Below are 23,617 nucleotides of genomic sequence, written 5' to 3'. Positions count from 1 at the left end.
CAAGCTTTCAGGCAAATAATCTCCATTTTTAAAGTTAATGAGATATGGTCATGTCGACAACAGCTTGCAGAAACTTTTAATTTTAATTCCTGCAGGCTGTGCTGGCCTCTTTTACAGCAACTACTGTATGAATGAGTCAAATTTGCCAACATGGCTTATGTAGACAAGTGCACACTAATTAAAAATACCCACTGGTATCATAATTTAAATACCATGAAAATAAACTGTGAAAGTCGCTCGGATTCAGTCTCATGGTTGCCTTAGAGTGCGCTTCCTTTGACTATAGGATGTTTTATTGCTGGCGTGTTCTTAGCTGAAAACCATTTTGCATCTTTGAGGAATTTGGGATTTTGATGTAATTACACAATTTGTGTTAATATTTGTTTCACATAAGCTGTTAAGCAGGCCTCCCAGAACGACCACTAATTGAGAAAACCATATTGCTGAGGCGCGACAAATTTATATTCTTGATTTAGGGTCCGTCTACAACTTCTCTTGGGCCTACGGTACCTTCTCTTCCTCTCTAAGCTCAGGCCACGATGACACACAAGTAAAAACATTGTTCTGTCATTCCATCTCTTCTTTCATTCTTTTCAAGTTTTCATTCTTCTTAATATTTGTCTTTTAACTGCTTTTCTTCCAAACAAGGGAAGGAGGACATGCTTCTTTCCCTATCTCATTCCTAAGTGCTGCTATAATTTCTTTCCATCCGTCCATCCATCCATCCATCCACCTGCACGCACGCACACACATGTGCGCACACATGTGCACATGCGTACACACACACACACACACACACACACACTTACTTACTTACTTACTTTTAAAATTTAAATAATTCTTTTCAAGGGAATTCCAAGTCTGCCTCTGCTGGGATAAAAGCACATTTCATACCGGGTAAAATCTTGGCACCTCGAGGGTTAAAGCTATTTGAGGGGTTAAATATGCAATTACCTCTGACTAAAGCCAGAGAGACATATAGATAAATAGAAGAAATGAAGTCCCCAGGTTCCCTTCAGAAGCCTTCATCACATTACTACCAGACAGAAACTCTTTAAGTACCATTTTCAGATGTTAAATCATTGTTCGCGCTGCACATATTCTCGCTATTCCTGGGGGAACAATATCTGAAGAGAGCGTGCTAACAAATGCAATCCTGTAAACAGGCATTTTTCCTCTTGTTGTGAGTACCTTTGTATCCCTGCTCCCGGCTCTGTCAGCCATGCCTTCTCTCTGCTTTGAAGTTAAAGGGCTGAATGAACGGCATCATCTATTACCCAGAGTGTGCATGTAGATTATAAATAAGAAATAAAAGTGACTTTCAGTACACTGCTTTTGCATTAGCAAGTTGCCTTCTCTCTTACCTCCTTCTGTCCTTCATACCTTACAACCAACAATCTATTAGAAACCTGCATTTCAGGGTTGCTTTCCGACAGAGACCCAGCCCGGAAAATGTGTTGGCTGAGATGTGGAAAGTTGTACTGACACGCGCAGGGCTGGGGTCTGGGCCACGGCTCTGAATACAGCCTTTCCCCCTCCTTAACCCTTCTCTTACAGATGTCCTTCAGGACGAGTGTCTGGTGACAGGACTGGCTCTTCATTTACATTTTTCTGTTGACAAACAGAGTCCATGAATATTAATTATTCTGAAGTTTATTTGCAGAAAAGGCACTTTCTAATCCTTATCAATTATTTATTGAAAATCTCCCCCACCTAATAATCTCATTAACATTATTATACTAAGGCCAACAGCAAATATTCCTTTGATAAGTAACAACCCAACCCGTTATTCTTCCTGCCAAATCTCATGTAGCCTCCTCTGCTTAATCACGGACAACCCGGCTTTTGTTTCCAGGAAGCTCTACGTTAGTCCTCCATTTTTTTCTTTTTTCTTTATAAATAAAAGAAAACTCACACACAGGGCCTTTTGTTTTAAAAGTGAAAGTTTCTAGGGCCCCTGGGTGGCTCAGTGGTTGAGCGTCTGCCTTTCCTCAGGTCATGATTCCAGGGTCCTGGGATCGAGTCCTGCATCAGTCTCCCTGCTTCTCCCTCTGCTTATGTCTCTGCCTCTCTCTGTGTCTCTCATGAATAAATAAATAAAATCTTAAAAAAAACCAAAAACCTGAAAGTTTCTGACACACTAGAAAAAAATTAAAATTAAAACATTGGAAAAATATCATGTATGCTGGCTTTTTAAAATCCCTGTTGGTTATGTGTAGAATTACTAAATGGAAAACCCCAGGGCCCCAAACCCCACAGTCATGGATCATGAGTGTCCCCCCAGGGGAATGCATCATGTCTGGGAACACATGAGGGTCTGCACGAATGTAATGCAAATGCAAACCCTGTCTCCATAATGAAGACACCTTCCATTTATATGTTTCACTGCTTACAAAGCATTCTGACCTTTACTACCTCATTTGCTTCCCCTCACGCCCCTCTCAGGTATGCAGGACAGTCATTATTAACTTTATCTTATGATAAAGAAAATGAGACTAAGGGACCACCTAAGGTCACAGAGCTACAACATAGCCAGGCATGGAGTATCTTCCAGGAGTTTTGCATCCCAATTCATTCACTGGGCCTGTTTTCAAAACCAGGATTTCCTCCAACTTCCTTCTTCCTTTCTTGACTCGCTATTGATGTTTTAAAAGACACTCTTGCTTGGAACGTCATGTTTTAAAGATCTGGAGTGCCTACTGGTGATTGTCAGGGACTACACTTCTCCAAAATCACCAAAGCACTGAATATGTAAACCAGAGCCTAATTTCTAATTTAATCAAAAATTAACGAGAAAAGAAACAGCATGCAATTTTAGAAGCAGAAGGAACCTTTGAAATGAACTAGTTTCCAGAGGCTCAAAGAGTCAGGGACTTGCTGCAAATCACAGCAAGACTCCAACCCAGTCTGGCTGATAATCCACATCAATGTTCAAGGATTGTATCTGCAGAGCCCTTGCATTTTCCAAACTTGAGAGGTCACTTCTTTCTTCCTTTTGATCCAGGGGTCAGTCTTTTTTTTTTTTTTCCCCTCTACCATGGAAGGAGTTTCTCCTCTATTGCCTAAGAACATGAGTCACTATCCCTAAAGATTTCCCAAAACTTGACATGGTTTGATAGGAATAATCAGCCAAGAAGGCATTTCAACTTCACCCTCTTGACCCCAAAGCCTCCATCCTGCCTTTTCTTCTCCTCCACCCAACCAAACTGACTTAAACCTAACGGTGTAAGCATAAAAGATCTTTTGATGCAACATACTAGCTCTCTTCCTATTAGTACATTCCACTCAGGAGATGGACAAAGCCTGACTCAAAGTCAAGATGCTACATATTCCAAGTAGAAATTCACTGAAAAGGCAGGATGACCCTGGGGATGCAGGTGATAAAAGGCCAGTTCATGATGACTGGGAATGTCCAAGATTTACAGAGATTACCTCTGGCAAGGCTGGTAACAATGAGATGTGAAGATGAGGTCTGAAGTCATCTTACAAGGGACTGTGGGTATATTCTGGGAAGTCTCAGCTTCTTTCCTAATAGCATTTGAGATAATAAGGGCTTACAGGATAACCACAGTGAATGAGGCTCTAAGGAATGGAAATTGGGAAACAAATCATGGTAGGAAGTATGAAATCGTTTTTTAAGAAGGAAGTGAAAAAATAAAGAGTCATCAATCTTAAGGCATGGTATGACTAGCAGAGGAACTTTACCACCTGCTACACAGAACAATTTCCCTGAGCCACCATCTATGCATCCTCTCTAGGACAGCAAACTACTGCCAGTGGACCAAATCCAGCCCTCTACCTGTTTCTGTAAATAAAGTTTTATTGGAACACTGCCATGTCCATTTATGTATTATCTATAGCTACTTTCATGCAGAGTATTTGTGAGAGAAACAAAATAGCCTCCAGAACCAAAAAAATATTTATTATTTAAAGTAAATCTAAATGTAAAGTTGGCTGATCCCTGCTCTAAGGAGAAAAGACTGAAGAAAAATAACCACTTCCCAATAATCAATAACAAAATTTGAAAATGGATGTACATGTACACACAGTCAGCTGGTTATACTCTACATATTGAACAGGGTTCCAGATAGTGTTGGTTACCACAGGAATGAAGTTTCTGATTTCATCCATCCTGACAGTTCATGGAAGGGCCCACATCATACTACACAAGATTGTTTCTAAACACATCAGGGGCGTCCATGCAAAAGCGAATCAAAGGACAAAGCCTTTATTTTGTCTGAGCTTAGTTTCTTCATCCATAAAATGTGAGGCTGGATTCATCTAAGGAATTTTAAAAATTCTATGACTATACAGAGAAAGAAAAAGAAAAGCGAATACACACATCATATATTTGGAGTAGGGAGTGGATGGCGAAGGAGAATGGAGGACATGGGAGAGAAAGCAGGTACGATCAAAAGAGAACAGATACACACGTGTTAGAGGGACAAGATGAAATCACTTCTATCATTCCTACAGGAGGTATATAGATGCTGAAAGAGTTTAGCACCTATGGCTAGCAGGAGAAGGAATGCTCGACTTACACACCATAATGAATTCATAGAGAGATCACGGTTCTATGAATCCTTTTGGAGAGGAGGTGAGAGTCTACCAAGAGACGGTGCAGAAATGGGACATACTCTGCACCTGCAAAGTAGTTTGAGTTGCGAACATCCGAGCTACCCCCAGATGGGCATACGCTCCTGTTCCTTGTACTGGCAAGTGATAAAGCCCGATTTTCTTCTCTAGACCATGTGTTTCTTTTTTGAGGTGACGACACAGATGTGGCCATGGTAACACCTTTGCAGAACTGAAGTCCCAGGCCCCTGGGTGGCTCAGTTGGTTGAGCACCTGCCTTCAGCTTGGGTCATGATCCCGGGGTCTTGGGATCGAGTCCTTTATCGGGCTCCCTGCTCAGTGGGACCCTGCTTCTCCCTCGCCTCCCTCCTCATGCTCTTTCTCTCTCTCAAATAAATGAATAAATAAATAAACAAATAAATAAATAAAATCTTTAAAAAAGAGAGAGAGAGAGATAAAGAGAGAGAGAGAGAACTGAGGTCCCTTCCCTCTCAAACAGCAACCCAAAAGTGGGAGATTTTCAAATTACGACTTTTCTTTCAATAAAACTGCTTCAGCCTACTCCTCCATTCTTGCCAAATGCAGACCTGTCAGTTTGTTTTTAAAGGTGAGAGAGAGATAAAGACAGACTAAGAAAGATTCACCGCGGCCTGCTATCTGGGCTTTTGTTATCGATCCAGGACAGTGACCGACGAGCAAGTTAGCTGATTTAATAATATTTGTTAAGGCAAGGCCTGGGCATTATGGGCCATCTTCACAAAATAAGCCATGCAAGTTACGACAATTTCCCAAACTGGAAACAAACATATGCTTTGCCGCTGGGGAAATGTACATAGTTTGACTTGTAGGTTATGAATCTTTAAAACTCCTACCATAAGTCCTATCGCACATCCTTCGTGAGTACTATCTTTTATTTATTGTGCTAAGCAATTGTTCTTTGTTGACTGGAGCAGTGTTGGATGTGAGCAAAGCAGGTGAGCCACGGAAACATTAACACAAAACACCACTCAGGGAGCAGAGGACATTTTGTCAACAGAGCTAATCACTCTTAAAGCAAAATAATCCCTTCTTTTAGATATTAAAATAAGAAAACAACTGTGGTGACTTCAAAAGGACTAACTCATTAATCAGTGAAGCTGAGTGAATAATTTCCTCAAGAAACTCAAGGTACCAGAAATATTTTATCCAAATACATTTTTGTAGGTTGGGAAAAGGGTCGAGCCTGTCATGTAATACTAAGAAAACACAGAAGGTATTTCCCCAGCCTGTCAGTCTGTGACAGCTGTTTGGGGCACCTGGAGAAAGTTTGCAAGTCTTAGGTCTTCCCAGTTGCATGTACCCAAACACAAGAGCCATAAAGAGAAAATGTGTCTGACCCAAAATGGCTGCTTTTAAGTTGTCATAAAACATCTACTGCAACCATCACAGCTCGCAGCTGGCTACGTGCAGACTTATTAATAAACCCAGATTTCCCATTTCTTAAAAGCCAACACTTCCATGTCCCTGACTCACGAAGGAGATGGCAATCTGAGAAGCGAGCCTCACTGGAGGCAGGGTTCAGCTCTGCTGGAACCTTCCACGCTGGCTGTATAGTTCGCAGCGCCCCATAAACCAGATCGACCACCAGCTCCACTGACCGCCTGTCCTTTCTGGAATGACCCAAAGGCTTCCCAATCAAAGTGTTTCAGAAACAGAAAGAATGATGATCATTGCTGCCTGGATGTGCCAGGCTTGGGTGTTCACAAGAAGGATCCATGGCAACAGGTGTGCACCAGGACCCTCTCCCAGAAGCAAAAAGAAACTAACCCAAGCATCTAGGCACAGTTGCTTGGGAGTAAGAAGGGTGGGCGCACGGGCTAAAAGGGTGGGCTTGCTGTGAAAACAGGAGAAGGTGAAAATGGAAAAGCTCTAACTAAAGGAATATTCGGCATTTTCTTACTGGACTCAGCAAGAAAAGACGGGTTGAAATGAGACAACATTTTAGGGCGTCCACAATGGGGCAGGAGCCCAAGGGAAGTGGGAGCAATGCTTGTAGCATGACTCAATCCCCAGCATGGTAAATACAGGGAGAGAGGGGCTGTCCTGCTGGGATGAGGAGCTCAGGTTGTGGGACCAGGCAGATGGTGCTTAGAAGCCAGGCTTGTCCAACAATAAGCTGTGTGGACCTGGGCAGCTAAGGAAATTTCTTCCTGTGATGAGGAGGGATCATAAGAATACTTTGCTCAGTGTGCTTGGGAGAATAAACGGTACTAATAAAGGTACAAAGAAAGCCCAAAGATGGAAGAAAGGAGCTTTCAATAAATTCTACTATTGATATGACTACTACTTCTCATACCATTACTATTACTGATAGGAGTACACTTGACATATGAACAACACAGGTTTGAACTGCACTGGTCCACCTTCCACTGGATTTTTTTCAATCTGATACAGTAAAGTCTGGTATATGTATTTTTTCTTCCCTGTGATGTTCTTAATGATGTTTTCTTTTCTCTAGCTGACTTTACTGTGAGAATTCAGCATACAATACATAGAACATGTAAAATATGTGTTAATCCACTATTTATGTTATCAGTAAAGCTCTGGTCAACAACAGGCTAGAAAGCAGTTTTGTGGGGAGTCAAAAGCAATATGTAGATTGGCAACTACGTGCAAGGGGTGGGTGCCCTAACCCCCACATTGTTCAAGGTGCAACTAGAATTTCAAACCTATAAAAACATGTGACAGTAGGGATGTTTAAGATTTTTGATAAGACGTGTACTTAATTATTGAAAATAAATCATCATACCATGCTGAAAGTTTCCTCTTGAAAATAATTTTTAAGAAATGTGCTCAAATCCTGAATTAGCTGGCAAATCTGAGAGAAGGTAAAGGGGGGAAAGTTAGGAAAATAGCATTAATTAGACCATAAACTCTGAAATGTGAGACTAAGAACATGAATTTTCCCCTAAAGCTATAAACACTAAATATAAAATTAAGATGAAAAAGTGAACCATCACATATGAAACATAGCCCTAACAATTCCCACTGATAACATTACTGCTAGCTATTTCTTTTAACTGTAAAGTTCCATGGTGGGAACAGGAACAAGGATATGTAAAAATGTGAGGGGATGACTTAAAAAAAAGAAAAAAGAAATGCAAAAGGCAACTCAGTTACAAAAATGTCCATAGTTGGTACCTCTGTCAAAGGAGGGTGCAGGCAGTTTAAGTTTCTTCTTTTTCTGCTTTCCTAGCTGCATCTTCTAATTTTTCTACAATGAACGTGTAATTAATTGTGCAGTAGAAAATTCGAAATTATTTGGTATTCCATCTTCAATTGAAAACATCTGAATTACACCCAAGCCTTACACAGAGCCAACACTGAGGATTTCACTCTCGGCTCTGGCACATGGGATATTTTGTAGGCACTGGCACAGTTAAGTGACTGTCTCGGCACCTCTTCCAGCACATTCAGCAGCCATTCCCTAATTGTGCCATAGTCACTCTGCCAATAGTTTATGGGAGTTTCACAAAATGCACCTATAGACAAATGAGAGGACCTCCTAAAATTCTGTCAACTTTTATCTGCTTCCCCCTTAACCCCCCACCCCGCTCTTAATCCTTTAGAAACTTCCCCAGTGTTCCAGAAATAGGATGGGCCACAGGAATCAAATAATTATCTCAGATCGGAACCTACAAAAGGGGGCTCACCAGACAACAGCCTAGGGAAGTTACTGGTTAGATGTAGTAGGTAATTATTTGCTATCCTGGTTCTAGGTACTAATCCCGAAGAAATTACAGAAGGAGGGCAGTAAGGAACACTGACACATAAAAATCACTGCCATGTGTAAAATCTTCGATGTTAAAAAAGAAAATGCAGGCACAAGAATTTAGCCAGAAAAAAAAAAAAAAAACAGACATGCCAATAAAAAAGCTGCTTCTTAAAATTTGGCTGGCAGTGTCCTTCCCCTCCCCAATGGATACTCTTAGTAAAGAAAACATGGTAGGTTTTTTTCTCCCTTGCCTGTATTTGATTTCCAATTAAAATTAAATATAAACTGAAACGCCACCTGGATTTTAGCAAAATCCAATCCCCGCCCTCCACCACTCCTTTTTCTTAAAAGAACCTGGGCTTACATATACAAACATTTCGCTAAATGACCCGTGGCAAATTGCGTAATGCCAGTAAAAGTTGTGTTTTTTAAGTTATGAGCCCCAAAGATTTTATCTGAAATAAAACCCTGATTCAATTCAGATTCTGGAGGCAAACTGTGTCCTTAGCTCTGCCTCTAAATTTAAAACATTTGTGGTGGGGCCCCTTCAGTAATGTTGCTAGTAGGTATAGAGGAGAAATTCTGTATTTATTAAGATATATGTTTTCTTTTCTAAAATGGTAAATTGGGGCACTAATTGCCTACAAGAACTGATTCTCTGCAGTCTTCCTATAGAGGTCAGCTTCTAAATGAAGAGTGTGATTGTCAAACAGGACTGTGCCCTTATTTCAATTAATTATCTCAATGAGGGAAGACACAAGGATTCCGGAATTCATGGATAAGCGTTCTCCTTGGCGGCCTCTAACATGAATTTCTACACTGCTCTAAGGTGACCACATTTGAATATAAATTGGGTGGAGTATGCTATTTGGAACAGCCCTGAGAAACAAGTTCCTTGGCCTCTGCCTCTTGGCCTCTGCCTTTGGGTCCCAAGATTTCAGCCCCGCCTTTTCCCTGTCTTCAAAAGATGCTGAGCAAACAAAGTAATAGTGTGGAGAGCACTATTCTATTATTAAAGGTTTCACTAGTGTGCTAAGGCCTACTATTCAATGTATTCATCACCTAATTCTGTTCTAGGAGTTATCGCTATTGCCCCATTCTACAGACCAAAAAAGTTAAAGCTCAAAGAGACTGGCAAAACTCACCTAGCTTCATTCACTCAGTAAGTACCACAGGTGGGTTTTGAACCCTTGTCAGTAGGATCCCATAATGTCTCAAATGAAATGTTTCTCCTGCATTTTCTATGCCCTGCGGCAGTGAGATAAATCTCTAGGGGACACAGTATGCATTGGGTAAGCAACTAAGTGTGTCTGTATATGATTGTTGGCACAGCGCTCGATGACATCCACAAGACAAGGATACTGGCTGGCTCCATTAACTATGCTTTTAGGTGCTCTGCCTTTTTGAGTGGTTATCAAAGTGTGATCCTCCAACCAGCAGCAGAGAATGAGTTAAAAGCATCAGAAATGTAAATCCTTGCACTTTACCCCAGATCTACAGAGTAAAGTACTCTGGGGGTAGCTTTAGCAGTATGGTTTACAATGCCCTCCAGATGATTCCAATACGTATAGTAAGTCTGAGAACCACTGCTGAATGCCATAACCTCTAAGTAAAAGTGTACCCCTGAATCAAAGGGTATAACAGTCTTAAGCCTCTTGACACCCAATGCCACACTGTCCCTAGAAGGGGCTGCACAAACTTACACTCCCATCAGCCTCGAAAGGCAGTGCCATTGTTATAGGCATCATTTATTGTAACCTTTGCTGATTTAGTCAAAGATCTTCCAAGTAGCATAGGGTTCTTTATTTAGAAGAGTTCAAGAGTGTATAGAGCTGGTGATTGTGTTTGAATAAATATAAAAAGGCTCTTCGAACCCGTGCAGAGTGCATTATATGACCTTACTTTCTAGAGTTTTCTTTGGAGCTGGCATTTATAGTGCTACATTTAAGATATCCAAGAACTAATTCCAGGGACACATTGGTAAGCTTTTAGAGCCAGAAGAGGAAACCTTTTCCAAATTAAAGATAGGTTACTAATATACTTAACATTAATTAAACACAGAAAAATCTAGGAACATTTGTCAAAACATTGAACCAGCATGCAAATCTAATTAACATGCAGTATGGACTGTATAGTGTTTTAATTGGGGGGTAGGGGGTTGGGGATGATGCACATGAAACTCACTGCAAAATGACACAAACATACACATAAACACACACTTCTCAGGGCAAAGGATGCTGGGGTGTCACCAGATTCACAGAAGAGGAACCATAAACCTACAAAATGTACACATGATGGAGTTAAAGACCTGGCCTGTGCCAGAGATACCCTCCCACCAGGATGACTAAAGAGATTTTCACTAATTGTGAGATGTCATGATAAGTTATCTGGTAACAAGTTTCAAAGAAACTTGCAAGAAAACGAAGAAAGGCAGAAGGGAGAAAATAAAAGGGCATGCACTTCCAGGAAACAGTTCATAAATAGCTGGATTGAGGGTATTATGCTGAGTGAAATAAGTCAATCGGAGAAGGACAAGCAGTGTATGTTCTCATTCATTTGGGGAATATAAATAATAGTGAAAGGGAATATAAAGGAAGGGAGAAGAAATGTTGGGAAATATCAGGAAGGGAGACAGAACATAAAGACTCCTAACTCGGGGAAACGAACTAGGGGTGGTGGAAGGGGGGAGGAGGGCGGGTGTTGGAGGGGAATGGGTGACGGGCACTGAGGTGGACACTTGACGGGATGAGCACTGGGTGTTTTTCTGTATGTTGGTAAATTGAACACCAATAAAAATTAATTAAAAAAAAAATAAAATAAAGAAAAAAAAAAAAGAAAAAAATAAATACCTTCAAATTTGACAATTATTTTCAAATCAGGTATTAGGATTTCAGTTATTCTAGCTCTATGACAAATAGGGGTGAATTAGCTAAAACTCAATATAAAGGTATGTAAAATATGGACACCACCGACCAAATGACCAGGCTTGTCAGTCCCCATCTAATCTCTGGAGATCGTGCACTCAACTCAGGCAATGGTCTGTGTAAACAGATAGGCCCCACACCACTTCCTGGAGACCAATAAACTCAGATGCTGGTGCCCGGCATAAAAAGACTTCTACTTACCATATACCTCCTGTTGTTCCACAGTGGAAATCCCCCCCCTGCTTATCCTAAAATTTAAAAATGGCAAAGTGGCTAAGATACACTTCTTGGGCACTTAGATCATAAAACAAACCCATCCTGCTCAGTATACATCTTTCATCCACTATCTCCTGATTGAAAGGGTTAAATTAAATCAGCTGGTGTGCGTGTGCTGAGTTATTATTTCCTAAATTATACCAAGGCCTTGAAATATCCCACCAACATAGACTCAAATAAACTCTTCCTCTCTGGGTTACTGTAGATTTATTGCTTAAATCATTTATCTGTTAATTAGTCATACACATCTCTTCTACAGCTTGTCTTCATTTTGCTTTGAGATTTTTATTGATATTTAATGCACATGTTTATGTTTTGTTCACTACAATGAGATTATAAGCTTTATGAATTCAGGAAGAGTGTAAGGGCATTTCTTCCTATCTTCTAGCCAACCATGGGGCTGTGAACATAAGATATGCTCGTTTTTATGTTAATTTTCTTTGGTAAAAGAACCATGGGGAAGAACTTCCGCTCTTCAAGTTACTCAGTGTCCAACCTCCATTTCCTTAGTGGGCTGGCTGATTATTTCTCTAACCACCAAAACATTTAATTTATAAAATGCATTCAGTTAACTGATTAGAAAGAAATCCTGCAGGTTATGACAAAAACCAACAGCGACTTTACCACTCCAGAGAATGCAAGTCAAAGTCTTAATCTATGATAAATATATATTTCTTGAGGGATAATTTAGGGAAAAAATGATGAGTGATCCCACAGTTTTGTCAATTTGTATAAAACAAGAGTACAAAATTCTAGAAGGCAAATCTTGCTACATCTGCTGTTTACTAATTCAGGGGTCAACAAAATTTGTCTGTAAAGGACCAGGTGAGAAGTATTTTAGGTTTTGTGAGCTATACATTCTAACCTCTGTTGTAGTAGGAGAAAAGCAGGCACAAACAACAGCAAATAAGGGGAATGGTGGTGTTTCAATAAAACCTTCCCCCCCCCCCCCCCCCAGTTCAAGAAAGCAATCTATTGACTCACAGAATTCAAGGAAAGATTGAACACACACATCACAAAAAAGGTAAGCAACCAAACGGCAAGAACAAGTGGATCGAGGAACTCAGATGCTGCCAAGTCTTCCCCCAACCCCTGCTTTTAACTCTTCCTGGCTCTTTCTTTTTACGTGAGTTCCTTAAATGATTATATCCACCTCGTCAGGTCATTATGAGAATGAAGTAAGATAACACATTGCAAAGGGACAAAATACCACAGTGCTCAATAAGTGTCAATAAAACCTTTCTTTAAAAAAAATAGGTGGCTGGGCAGCCTGGGTGGCTCAGTGGTTTAATGCCGCCTTCGGTCCAGGGCATGATCCTGGAGACCCAGGATCGAGTCCCACGTTGGGCTCCCTGCATGGAGCCTGCTTCTCCCTCTGCCTGTGTCTCTGCATCTCTCTCTGTTTCTCATGAATAAATAAATAAAATCTTAAAAAAAAAAAATAGGTGGCAGGCCAGATTTAGCCAGATAGACCCTCTGGCTTAGTTCACCAATCCCTAGTATAGTCTGTAGATTTAACACAGTGCTTTGTACCTGGAACCCACTCCGTCAAGGTACCAAACAAATGGCTGAGACAAGTCTAAAATATTTCTGGAAAACAATTGTGACAATTTAATTGTGAATATCACATACTCAGCTTCTGCATGATGCTTTTCGCTCTGTAAACACATTAATGACATCTTTACATAAATGCACACGGTATACACATCACAAACTTTGAGTTGGTAAGACAAGTGTATAACCAATGAGACAATCAGAGAGTATCATAATAAAAATGCATGTAAAGACATTTTCACTTACTACTTTTGGATGTTGAATGCCTATTGAGTTGAAATGGAAATATCATGAGTAGGACGAAAAAAATGAGGCAAGGTAAGCAATATTACACAGTATTATTTATCATATACATTAGGATCAAAAATAGGAAAGAATGAGCATTATGTCATTCTCTCCCAGTCTTTAACCTTGTAAAAGGTTGTTGAGTTTATAGGGAGGATAACAAGAGTCAATACAAGAGGCTATAAAAATGGAACTGTCTTACTATGCAACCTTAAAAAATTAATACTTAATAATTATAATAATGAAAGGCCACTTTTGCCCTGTCTTAGGATGTTACATTTTATTTTATTAAATTTTTCCAAAACTCTTTCTTCCTTTGGCTCTGAGACACATGGCTCTGCTGTTGAAAAGCAAAAGACATTTTACGCACAATTTTCCCTCTACTAGAAAGAGGTATATTGTGCCCTTCAGTGAACATAAAATTGATATTATCATCTCTTAGTTTATATCTCACTACTTAACCTTCAGATTAAAAGTTATTGGATTTGAATGACTAAGAAGACATCATGTCACCTTCCCTTCAATGTGGAGACAGGGGAGTTCAGGATGAGAGAAGGTACAGTGATAAAAACATGGATTTCGGATCAGCTGACACTCTGCCTCTATTGACAAGTGACTGGGATACTGACAATTCCTTGTGGCTGTGTGGATGACAAATTGTGTAACAAATGGTCTACTTTTGGAAACTTTGTTGAAGATGAATCTGCGTCAGGAAGGTAATTTTATTTGGAGTATAGTCTAAAAGGAGCAGTCTAAAAATAGGGAGGAAAGAGTTAATCCAAGGAGAATGTTGGGGTGACTAATTAAAAAAAATCCTACCCCTCTCATGCAGAAGACACTGGAAAAGGTCCTCTGGAGGATTAAAGAGAACAGAGCTGCCTTCCTTCCATCCTCCTTTGTGCGGGGCTCAACCTAAGCACACAAACAAGGCCTTGACATCCCTAAGCAGTTTAATCTATACCTCGTCAATGAGTATGCCAATAGCACCACTGTTTAATAATTACACATTGTATTTTTCCAACAAAAGAAACACAACACGTACCCCCTTTCACCCTAAAAAACAAATTCATTCTAAGAAGCTTGTGTCAATATGAAACAGACTTTATCAAAGATCTAACTTAGTAGTTTTGTTCTCTAAAAGAGATTAAGTCCATTCCGTGATCAATAGGAACACAAGGCAGTTTATCAGCATTTCCCATGTGACTTTTGGAAGATATACTCATTAGTAACTGGCAAAGGCTAAAGGGAAAATACTTGATAATTTTAATCTGAATAAATATATACAATCAAGAGAGTTGAGTTTTTGTGATGTAAGAGGATGTCGTTTTTTAAACAGCCTTTAAAAAAAAAGAAAAAGGACTTTTCTAGCATAAGTCTGCTCCTTTTTTACAAGTTATGTATGTGCTTTATCACAGCATAATAACCGACCCGTGATAGGTAAGGAAGGATCCTGAGTTCTCCTGATGCCCTTCCCTTCTGTTCCATGGTGTCGCCATTTTGCCAGTCACTCAGATGGGAAATGCTGATTCATCATCCTATATAACTCCCCCTCCTTGATGTTTTCATATCTCCTACTTCAAAAGGCCCTGCTGATTATCCGAATCTCCCCTCACCACTCTTTTGTGACCATGGCCTTTTCTTTCTCTTCCTAATTCATTCATTCACAGTCTGTTAAAGAACTTCTCTAGGTCTGGTGCTGTGCTGTGTGCTGGGGAATATTGGGGAGTGAAAAAAGGCCATCTCAGCCCATGTGGGTCATACAGTTGATCAAGGTATTCAAATGCAGGAGGAGAAATGCAGACAGCAAGTGGGGAGGGGGGCTGGGGAAAGGGGCTGATTAACAAAAGCAAGCCCTCAGTAAATGAGAGTTAGTGCCCCATTACTAAGTTCAAGACCAACTGCAAGAGCCTTGGCACTGCTATTAATCTCTCAAAGTTCTCTTTCCTTCCAGGCCAGGCCAGGTCCAACCTTCTAACTTACCTTTAGTACTCTTCCTCCTGAATGGCCTTTCTTCTCTGCCTAGAAACCTCCCCTGGCTTAAGAACCTGAGCCTCCAACAAGCTAAACCCAGGCAACCTTTGAACCACCTTCCCACCACTCCCATCCTTGCTCTTCAGGCTCTAGTCAAACTCCAAATTACCCTACCATGTGCATTTCCTTACACACAGGACCACACCACAGCACATATTAGTTTCAGGAAGGAATATGCAACAAATGAATTTCAAGAACTCCAAGGTGAAGAAACAAAGCTAATACATACTTTCCAGTGTAGCACATATATTAGCTCACTTGGAACAAAGCTGAGGCCAGGCCAGTATGTGAAACTCTCTTCACCTTATTTTCTTGTGCGAGAAAAAAAGAAAGAAAAAACATGGTTGTATTTCTCTGAACCAAATCAAACACAGTATTTAGCAAAGGGCCTCTGGAATGTTACAAGTAACACTTCATAATTACAATAGATTTGAGTTCAAAGACCAAGTGATGAAAAGAAACTTTCTAATGTGGAGTTCAATTCCCTATATAAACTTCCCTTTTGTTGCTCCATCTACCACTTGCATTTATATTGCCATTCTACTTTGTCATAAAAGCAGTCACCTTGTAACCCTTTTTATCAAGTAATCTATGCACTACCTAAAAGTACACTCGACGCCATCATTCAAGCTATAGGTTCACATTACACAAACATACCAATTCTGCGTGCTCAGCACCACTTGTCAATAAACGCAAGCAGTTGCAAAACAGCAAAGTAGGTTCCTTGCCTTCAGAGAACAGATAGGAGCCTGCCAGTTTTGCAAAACAAACTCTCTGCAATCACTGAAGCTGATCTGTCAACAAATTACCATTAAAGTCATACTTCCTGAAAGTCCAAAAGAGATTTCTAATGAGGAGAGAGAGAGAGAGAAAGAGAGAGAGAAAATTTATTATTATTAATATTACTACTACTACTACTACTACTACTACTACTACTACTACTACTACTACTATTACTACCAGCTCACGGGTCAGGGTTTAAAATTACCTACTCAAAGTAGGGATGCTTTTGCTTAAAGTTGAGGGTATACTTCACTCATGGTGAAATGTGGCTTCTTGGTTTCTATGTACATGGCTCTTTTTTTGCTGTCATTTCTCATGCCATCTTAACTTTCAACCAACAAACTGATGACACACAACTGTTGAGTAATCAAAACTTGGAAGGACTTCATAAAAGGTTCTCATCACAAGTTCCCTCAATCTCTGACAATAATAGTTTGATGAGAGGGAGGCTCAAACTCAGAGTAAAGAACTAACTTTAGCATTCAGGGTGAAGTATGCCTTTTCCAGAAATAGCCACGAAAGGCACTGAGAAAAAAGTGGGAGTCTGTTACTGTTGTGGCTTTTCCTTATTTGTCACAATCATCTGAATTCCTGTCTCACTTTTATCTCCATTTGTTTGTATGGTCTTTGCTAATATTTTGGTGGCACTGACTCCCTACATATTCTTGATCATGAGTATTCTCTATATTTGAACTCTACCTTGTGTTCAAAAGGAACATATCTTGGTAGAGTGGGTCCTTTATAATTATGGTTGGAGTTTTCGCCCACCAGTGAACGGAGTTTCTAGCCCCTATCACAGTGCCTGCCTCAATGAGGGAACTCAATAAACATTAATAAGATCTTCTTCTATGCTGCCTTCCAGAAGCTTCCCATATTGGACACAGAGGTGTTATCTTTTCCCTTCCAATGGCATCAAAAGACTTTCCTTTCAGACATGGTCCCTGGTAGCTACAAGGCAAAAGGTCACTTGAGGGTACTCCTAAAAGTTAATAAAGCCACCCTTGGTAAGGAGAAGAATGGTAAGGCCGAACTAGCCACTGCTACCTGGTCTTTGTACTAATCTACACCTAACCACTTGGGTTCCCCTCTGTAGAGCACGGAACAAGGCAAAGGATGGCCATGATAATGGTAACACAGTTCCCACAAAGGAACAGGAGTAAGATGAGAGGCATACGGGGATGGTTTGTTTCATCCGAGTTTACTGCCCATCCAAACACACACAGCAATTTCTTCCAGGCGTTGTGTATCAACGGGTTACTTCAAGCTGGAAATGTTGGCATGACAACCCCCCTCTTCCACTTGATATCCACTAGTCATTTTGGTACCATGAACCGAATGAGGAAATTCATTCTGCCATTTTGGAAATGAAAAGAAGAATCTTTAATTTCCGTGTACTGGTTTGTGCTAACATGTTCACACTCTTGTCGTTATCATTTGGTCGCTCACATTCAAAGGACCCCGGGATAGAGACTCGAGATTCTCCTAGGCCCCTCTGATAGTGTATTGTCTACATCTTCTGTGAACATACACAGCCAGATTTTCCTCTTGAGCCCCCCTCGAATTCCTCTGGTCTCTCTAAGCTTCCCTCGGTCCTGTGCAGTGACTCATCTCTCACCTTCTTCAATAGCTCATCGGCAAAATACAACCCCACGAATCCCTCTTCTTCCCTTTCATGATGTTTTCGAAGCTACCTGTTCCAACCTCTCTTAACTCCTCAGGATTCATTCAATGTGTTCTCTCTTTCTTTTACATTATTAACGGGAAACATATATATCTACATGTGTTGATGGTGGATATGTAGCTCTTTTGGCCAAAAGGTCCAACATCTTAAACCAAATGTTAAGGAACTACTGTTTATGAATGAAACAAACACCTCACTTACCCACACTCTCTAAATAATCCATAGTCAAATCCCATATATAGTGTACCTTTTTTTCTTAGGTGTCTTTCTCACAGACTACCTCTAAACTGCCCTCCTCATATAAAACAATAGCCACACCTCAAAACCACAGCAACCAAAGCTCTCTCTATACTGATTTGCAGACAATAAAACTGCCAGGTGGTACCCAAAAAAAAAACCCCATCATTAAATGGAATGTTGTTAAGAAATAGCTGTTTTATTTAACAGCTATTCATTTTTATTGAATAAACATTTTCTAGTATGCATTCTGTTAATTGACCTGACAGCATATGCTGTATATGGAGAAACTTCTAAACATTATGCTCTATGTAATATGCTTATCTGAAAAAGCTCTCATTTGCAGCAATATGGAAATAAAATTCTGCTTTCTAAAATTCAAGACTTTTAAAATGCATTAATCCACACAGTTTATGAAATTGCTCTGGACATTTTAAAATCCTTTCTTTAGGAAAAAAACTTCAGTAATTGGTAATAGTATTTGTTGCTGAGTTTCATAATGGAGTAGTGCATATCCAATACAGAACTTTTACAGACCCAGAAATGGGGCAGGCATAATAGGAAATAAAAAGCAGTTATGGTATCGGGTAAAGAATTACCCAGTGGCTAAAAGAAATGTTCAGAAACTCTATCAAATTATATTATTAGAAAACTATTGTTATAATAGTCTCATGGCCCAGATAGAAGTAGAGTTGAAACATTACAGAGATAATACATTTCGTTTTGAGGAAGGAAGACAGTTGGGGAGTGTGTTGGCGGTCTCTTCCAGCTACTGGCAGCACCTCTGCCTGGGTGATGGTTTCTGAGTGATGATGGCATCTTGCAGAACTACCAACCCCCCTGCCTAGAGGGCCACAAATGAGCGATGCTGCTGGGTGGGAGCTAGGGCAGACTGGAGAGCTGCAGGGCCCCTGACTTCAGGAACAATTCATCCGCTAACAACTGTTGCCCTTGTAGGAATATTGGTCTAGGGTTACCAGATCTTCTGATTTTTCAAGAGAAGATGGAAAAGCCAGACTCCCTCTACTCTTCTAGGTTGCCACCTATGTAATTCTCTTTTTTCCTTTTTAACAATTCTTCTTAGACCTAATTTAGCCAACCTATAGACCAATCCTAGCACAGAAGTCACTCATTCCACAGCTAATCTTTGTGAAAGCTCTCCATTCTGAAAGGGCACTTGCTATCATTTGTAATTATCTTTGGTAATAAGAATCAAACATGGAAAGGCTTGCATTTATTTAAAGTCCTGGCACTAGGCAAAAATTCTCCCTATATCATCAACGATCACACTGGTGCAACTGGAAAATCCTCTAACATTCAGTGTTACACACAGCATAATTAACTCATTTTTATACCAAGCCCTTTTAAGCCACATCTTTTTGTTCCATGGACTTCTAACATATTTTACAGTTCTAATTCTCTTCCACTGTCCTACATTAATCAAAGCTGTAACCCCTGTTGTCTTTGTACTACAGAATCAGAATGTGCCCCTGGCGAGGAATGGGGGAAAAGTCAACAGGAATTAAATTTCAGTGCAACTGTTTACTCAACTGTGGCCTGCAGTTATTGAAATTTTATCCGTGGTTTTGTGTGACTACCGCAGTAATGAATTCAGCATGGCTGTGATTTTCTCACTGCTGGTATTCTCACTTCAAGTAAAAACCTGTAGAATAAAAATGATGAAAACAACTCAAGTCCATCACGTTGACCCTCGCATTTCTCCAAAGTGCTTAATTGTAGCAGTTTTCAGCCTGGAAAAAAAAAACTATGATCACTCTGGTCCCACAAAACTTTTTCAATCCTCTAGGGTTTGTTTTTTTTTTTCTCAATTCATCTACAGATTTTCTTGTCCTCCAACAACCTGTGAAGAGCCTCATCATACACTTAGAGGGGCAAAACAGCTGTCAGTGTTTTATTTTAAAAGACGGAAAAGGCCTGCCAACCACAATATGTGGGGTTTTAGCCACAATGATAAATCCAACTTCTCCCTCTCTTCCTAAATCACATCAACAGCAAATAAAAATAAAATTATTGTAAAAAGTATTTAAAAAGAGTTTCGAAGTACAATCAGAAGGTACTGACATCCATAACACATAACTGCATATTTTCCAAAGTGGTCAGAGCCAAGATAAATAGGGGAGGTGTAGATAACTAATTTTGTTACTGATGCTTTTTAAGAAAATGCTGTTAAAAATACACTTTCCTAACTGACTTCTATGAGGCCAATGCATTGCTGCTGTGATTGGCATAGAGGTGTGTGTGTTGACGATATATATGTGAAGATTTTGGCTGACTTATGACTTCAAAATAGCAAGTGATAGCAAGTTTCCCATTTATTTAATTAACACACCCATTTATTTAATAATGCACCCTAAGTATGTGGGATTCACACCCTATAGAGGTCAAGAGCACCAACTCAACCACTCCATAAAGAAGCAGTTGCTCTGCCTCTATAGGGTAAGGACACAGAACACAGCACTCCAAAATACCAACTGCTTGTTCTCAATATAACCATAAATATCTGGGAACACCACATGAACGATACATGCACATCCATGGCTACCTTTCTACCACGTAGAGTATGTTTTGCTTGACCACCTTAGTGGTTAGAATTCGGCCATTTGCAACTCACTTAAGTGCACAGCCTTCCACACAACATATGTCATAAATTCCAGCTGACATGACATCCAAGGTGCACAAAAGGGTCAGGGTGGCCAGTGAGAGACACCACGCCACTTGGATGAAGCCCTATGCAGTAAGACCTGAGGAGATGTCTGCTAGTTTTTTTTTGCTTTCTCTCTGTTGTAGCTTCACCCCAATAGGTTCCACTAACTTCTAAGGGACTAGCAATGTAAACCACTTTTTGTATCTTAAAAACTTCTTAGCAAGAAGAATATAAAACATGCTCAGAGTGTGTCAAAGGTTATAACCCTCCTACAGAAAGGGATTCCCTTTACTTCTCTGATACGGATTCCAAGAAAATGGTTTGAGAAAAGGTTTGCCTTCCTCTTTCCTCCTCCCCCAGTGATTTGTTTCTTCCAGAAAGGCCAGAAGATCCCTCCTTCATTTTTCACCTTTCTGCAATGGTGCCATAACTATGTATATCGAGTAAACAAATCAAGGACCAAAATAGAACAAAAACCATTATCATTAACAGAAATAAATCATATTTCCTGATTCTAAGAGAGGCTGGAAAAACAGTGCTGTCTTCAAGAAGATCCTATTTACTTATTTGAATTTCCCTCAACACTTGGGCCACACCACACCATTTTCTGGGTCACCTTTACCATTTGGAAACATTTGATCAGTCACTCACAGGCACCCACTGACATGCCTACAGAGAATGTAAGGAGAATGAATATGTCCCAGTTTGTAGGCATTTGGGGGAGCCACCAATAAGAGCTCATTTAGAACATTAAGAGGATCTAGCTGCACACCAGCTGCCATATGTATATCAGGCACATTGGTCAGTGGCCCACACCCCTAAGTTCTTACAGGTAGCAGGTAGGGGAGGTCATTTCTTACACTTATCCCCGTGTGCTGCTGTTGCTTTGCGTGCTATATACCCATTCCTGCCTGTTTGTTTCTGTTCCCCTGATTCATCTACTACTCCCTCTTCCATCCCGTATTCCTTTTATCCCTTACCCCTTATTGTGGGTCTTTCTTCCCAAGGCCCCACAAGCCTGTGTATTATCACTACTTTGTGATTCAAGTATCGGGAGCCATTTCTCCAAAGATTCATTTTATTCCAAAGAGTTCAGCTTCAGCCTGCCACGGTGGGGGCCTGGGACGGGTGCCCAGGGGCGCACTCAGTCGCATCTTTACCAACTGCCCCCCAAAGTGGGGGTTGTGGGAGGGGGCTTCTAGGACTGTCCACCCCTAAGGGCTTGAGGACTAGTCTCTGAAGCCAGCCACCGGGCCGGCCTGCCAGGTGAGCCCAGACACTCGCAGGGCGGTGGGGGAAGGTCCGGCGCCCCCCTCGGCCTCCCCCAGCACCCCGTGGGCACAGTACCTGCTGCTGCTGCTGCTGCTGCACGTGCGCGAGCTCGGCGGCCCCCGCGTCCGCGGCCGGCGTCTCCCCGTTGGACCGGCCTTCGCGAAGGCTGGCGCACGGGAGCAAGTGGTTGCCGCCGCTCGACCCGTTCTGGATGGCTGAACCGTTACTTTTTGTCTCAGTCCCAGATTCTTGCATCATGACTCAAAAACCTGAGAGACAGGGATTTTCAGGAGGGAGCGGGGGAGAGAGAAAAAAGCAGCTGTTGAAACAGTTGTTGTGCAGGAGGAGAACGGGCCCTGCCTTCCATGCTGCCAAAGGCCGTAAGCAGTTGTCCTTTTCGTTCACTCGCTTTGGCCCTGGGTGAGGGGTCCCGTCCCTTGGTGTCTGAGGGCGGAGGTGGCAGTCCAGCTTCAGGCTGTAGGGGTGGCCCTTTGAATAAATAGGCTTTGTCCCCTGGGAAGAAAATACTTACGGGTGAAGTCAGGATTTATGGTTAAATTTCCGTGATGGGATCTGGATGTTGTGCTCAAAAACTAGTAAGTCGTTCTGGACAGCGTATGAGGTGTGACATTAAATTTTAGTGTGCATGGGCTCTGCGTGGGGATGTCACACTCCTAGAGAAAGAGTCTCCGGCTCCACTCTATCAAGACATGACACACACCACCGGGAGGGCCCCTGAGGTAATTTGAGCTGAAAACCCTTACAGTCAAAAACCGAGGAGCATTTAAAGATTCATCCTCCTCAGAATCATTCAGGTACTGAAAATCTTCAAATCTGGCCATTCCAATAAGATAGGCCACATTTAAAGAGGGAAAAAAATATCTACTTTTCAGAAGCCACATAAATTCAGACTCTGATCTTTGGCCTCTGGTTAAACCTGTCCTAAGAGATCCTTTTTTTTTTTTTTTTTTTTTAAGATTTTTATTTTATTTATTCATGAGAGACACCCACAGAGAGGCAGAGACACAGGCAAAGGGAGAAGCAGGCTCCACGCAGGGAACCCAATGCAGGACTCTGTCCCAGGACTCCGGGATCATGGCCTGGGCCAAAGACAAACGCTCAACTGCTGAGCCACCCAGGCGTCCCTGTCTAAGAAATCCTATTCAGGGTATCCCTGCGTGGCTCAGAGGTTTAGTGCCTGCCTTTGGCCCAGGGTGCAATCCTGGAGTCCCGGGATCAAGTCCCATATCGGGCTTCCGGCATGGAGCCTGCTTCTCCCTCCTCCTGTGTCTCTGCCTCTCTCTCTCTCTCTCTCTCTCTCTCTCTCTCATAAATAAATAAATCTTTAAAAAAAAAAAAAAGAAATCCTATTCAAAGTTAGGGGTTTCTCATGCTGGATTATTAACCTTGAGTTTGGTTTAAGGCCTGACTGGGTCTGGGACATCTTATATTTATTTTGGAGAAAAATCTGGCCAAGGCCGACCCAAGAAAAGGTCTGAACATCAAAGTACGAAATATCTAATAAGACACATATACAATGACATATACACACACACACACACACACATATATATATGTAT

General features: G+C 41.0%; 1 protein-coding gene across 17 annotated transcripts in view; it reads right to left on the bottom strand.

The window, feature by feature from the left end:
• FOXP1 (forkhead box P1) overlaps positions 1 to 23,617 on the bottom strand; it is a 581,289-nt gene that overhangs the window by 208,542 nt on the left and 349,130 nt on the right. For all 17 annotated transcript variants that reach the window (XM_025984809.2, XM_025984867.2, XM_025984848.2 and 14 more), the window contains one exon: positions 22,113 to 22,306. In XM_025984809.2, coding sequence (XP_025840594.1) covers positions 22,113 to 22,295 — 183 coding nt within the window. In that variant the 5' untranslated portion in view covers positions 22,296 to 22,306. The remainder of the gene's footprint in view (positions 1 to 22,112; positions 22,307 to 23,617) is intronic.

The sequence above is a fragment of the Vulpes vulpes genome, chromosome 9, assembly GCF_048418805.1.
Source record: "Vulpes vulpes isolate BD-2025 chromosome 9, VulVul3, whole genome shotgun sequence".
NCBI classification, from domain to species: domain Eukaryota; kingdom Metazoa; phylum Chordata; class Mammalia; order Carnivora; family Canidae; genus Vulpes; species Vulpes vulpes.
The sequence above is the reverse complement of the archived record's forward strand: the minus strand, read 5'-3'. Positions and strand labels throughout refer to the sequence as shown.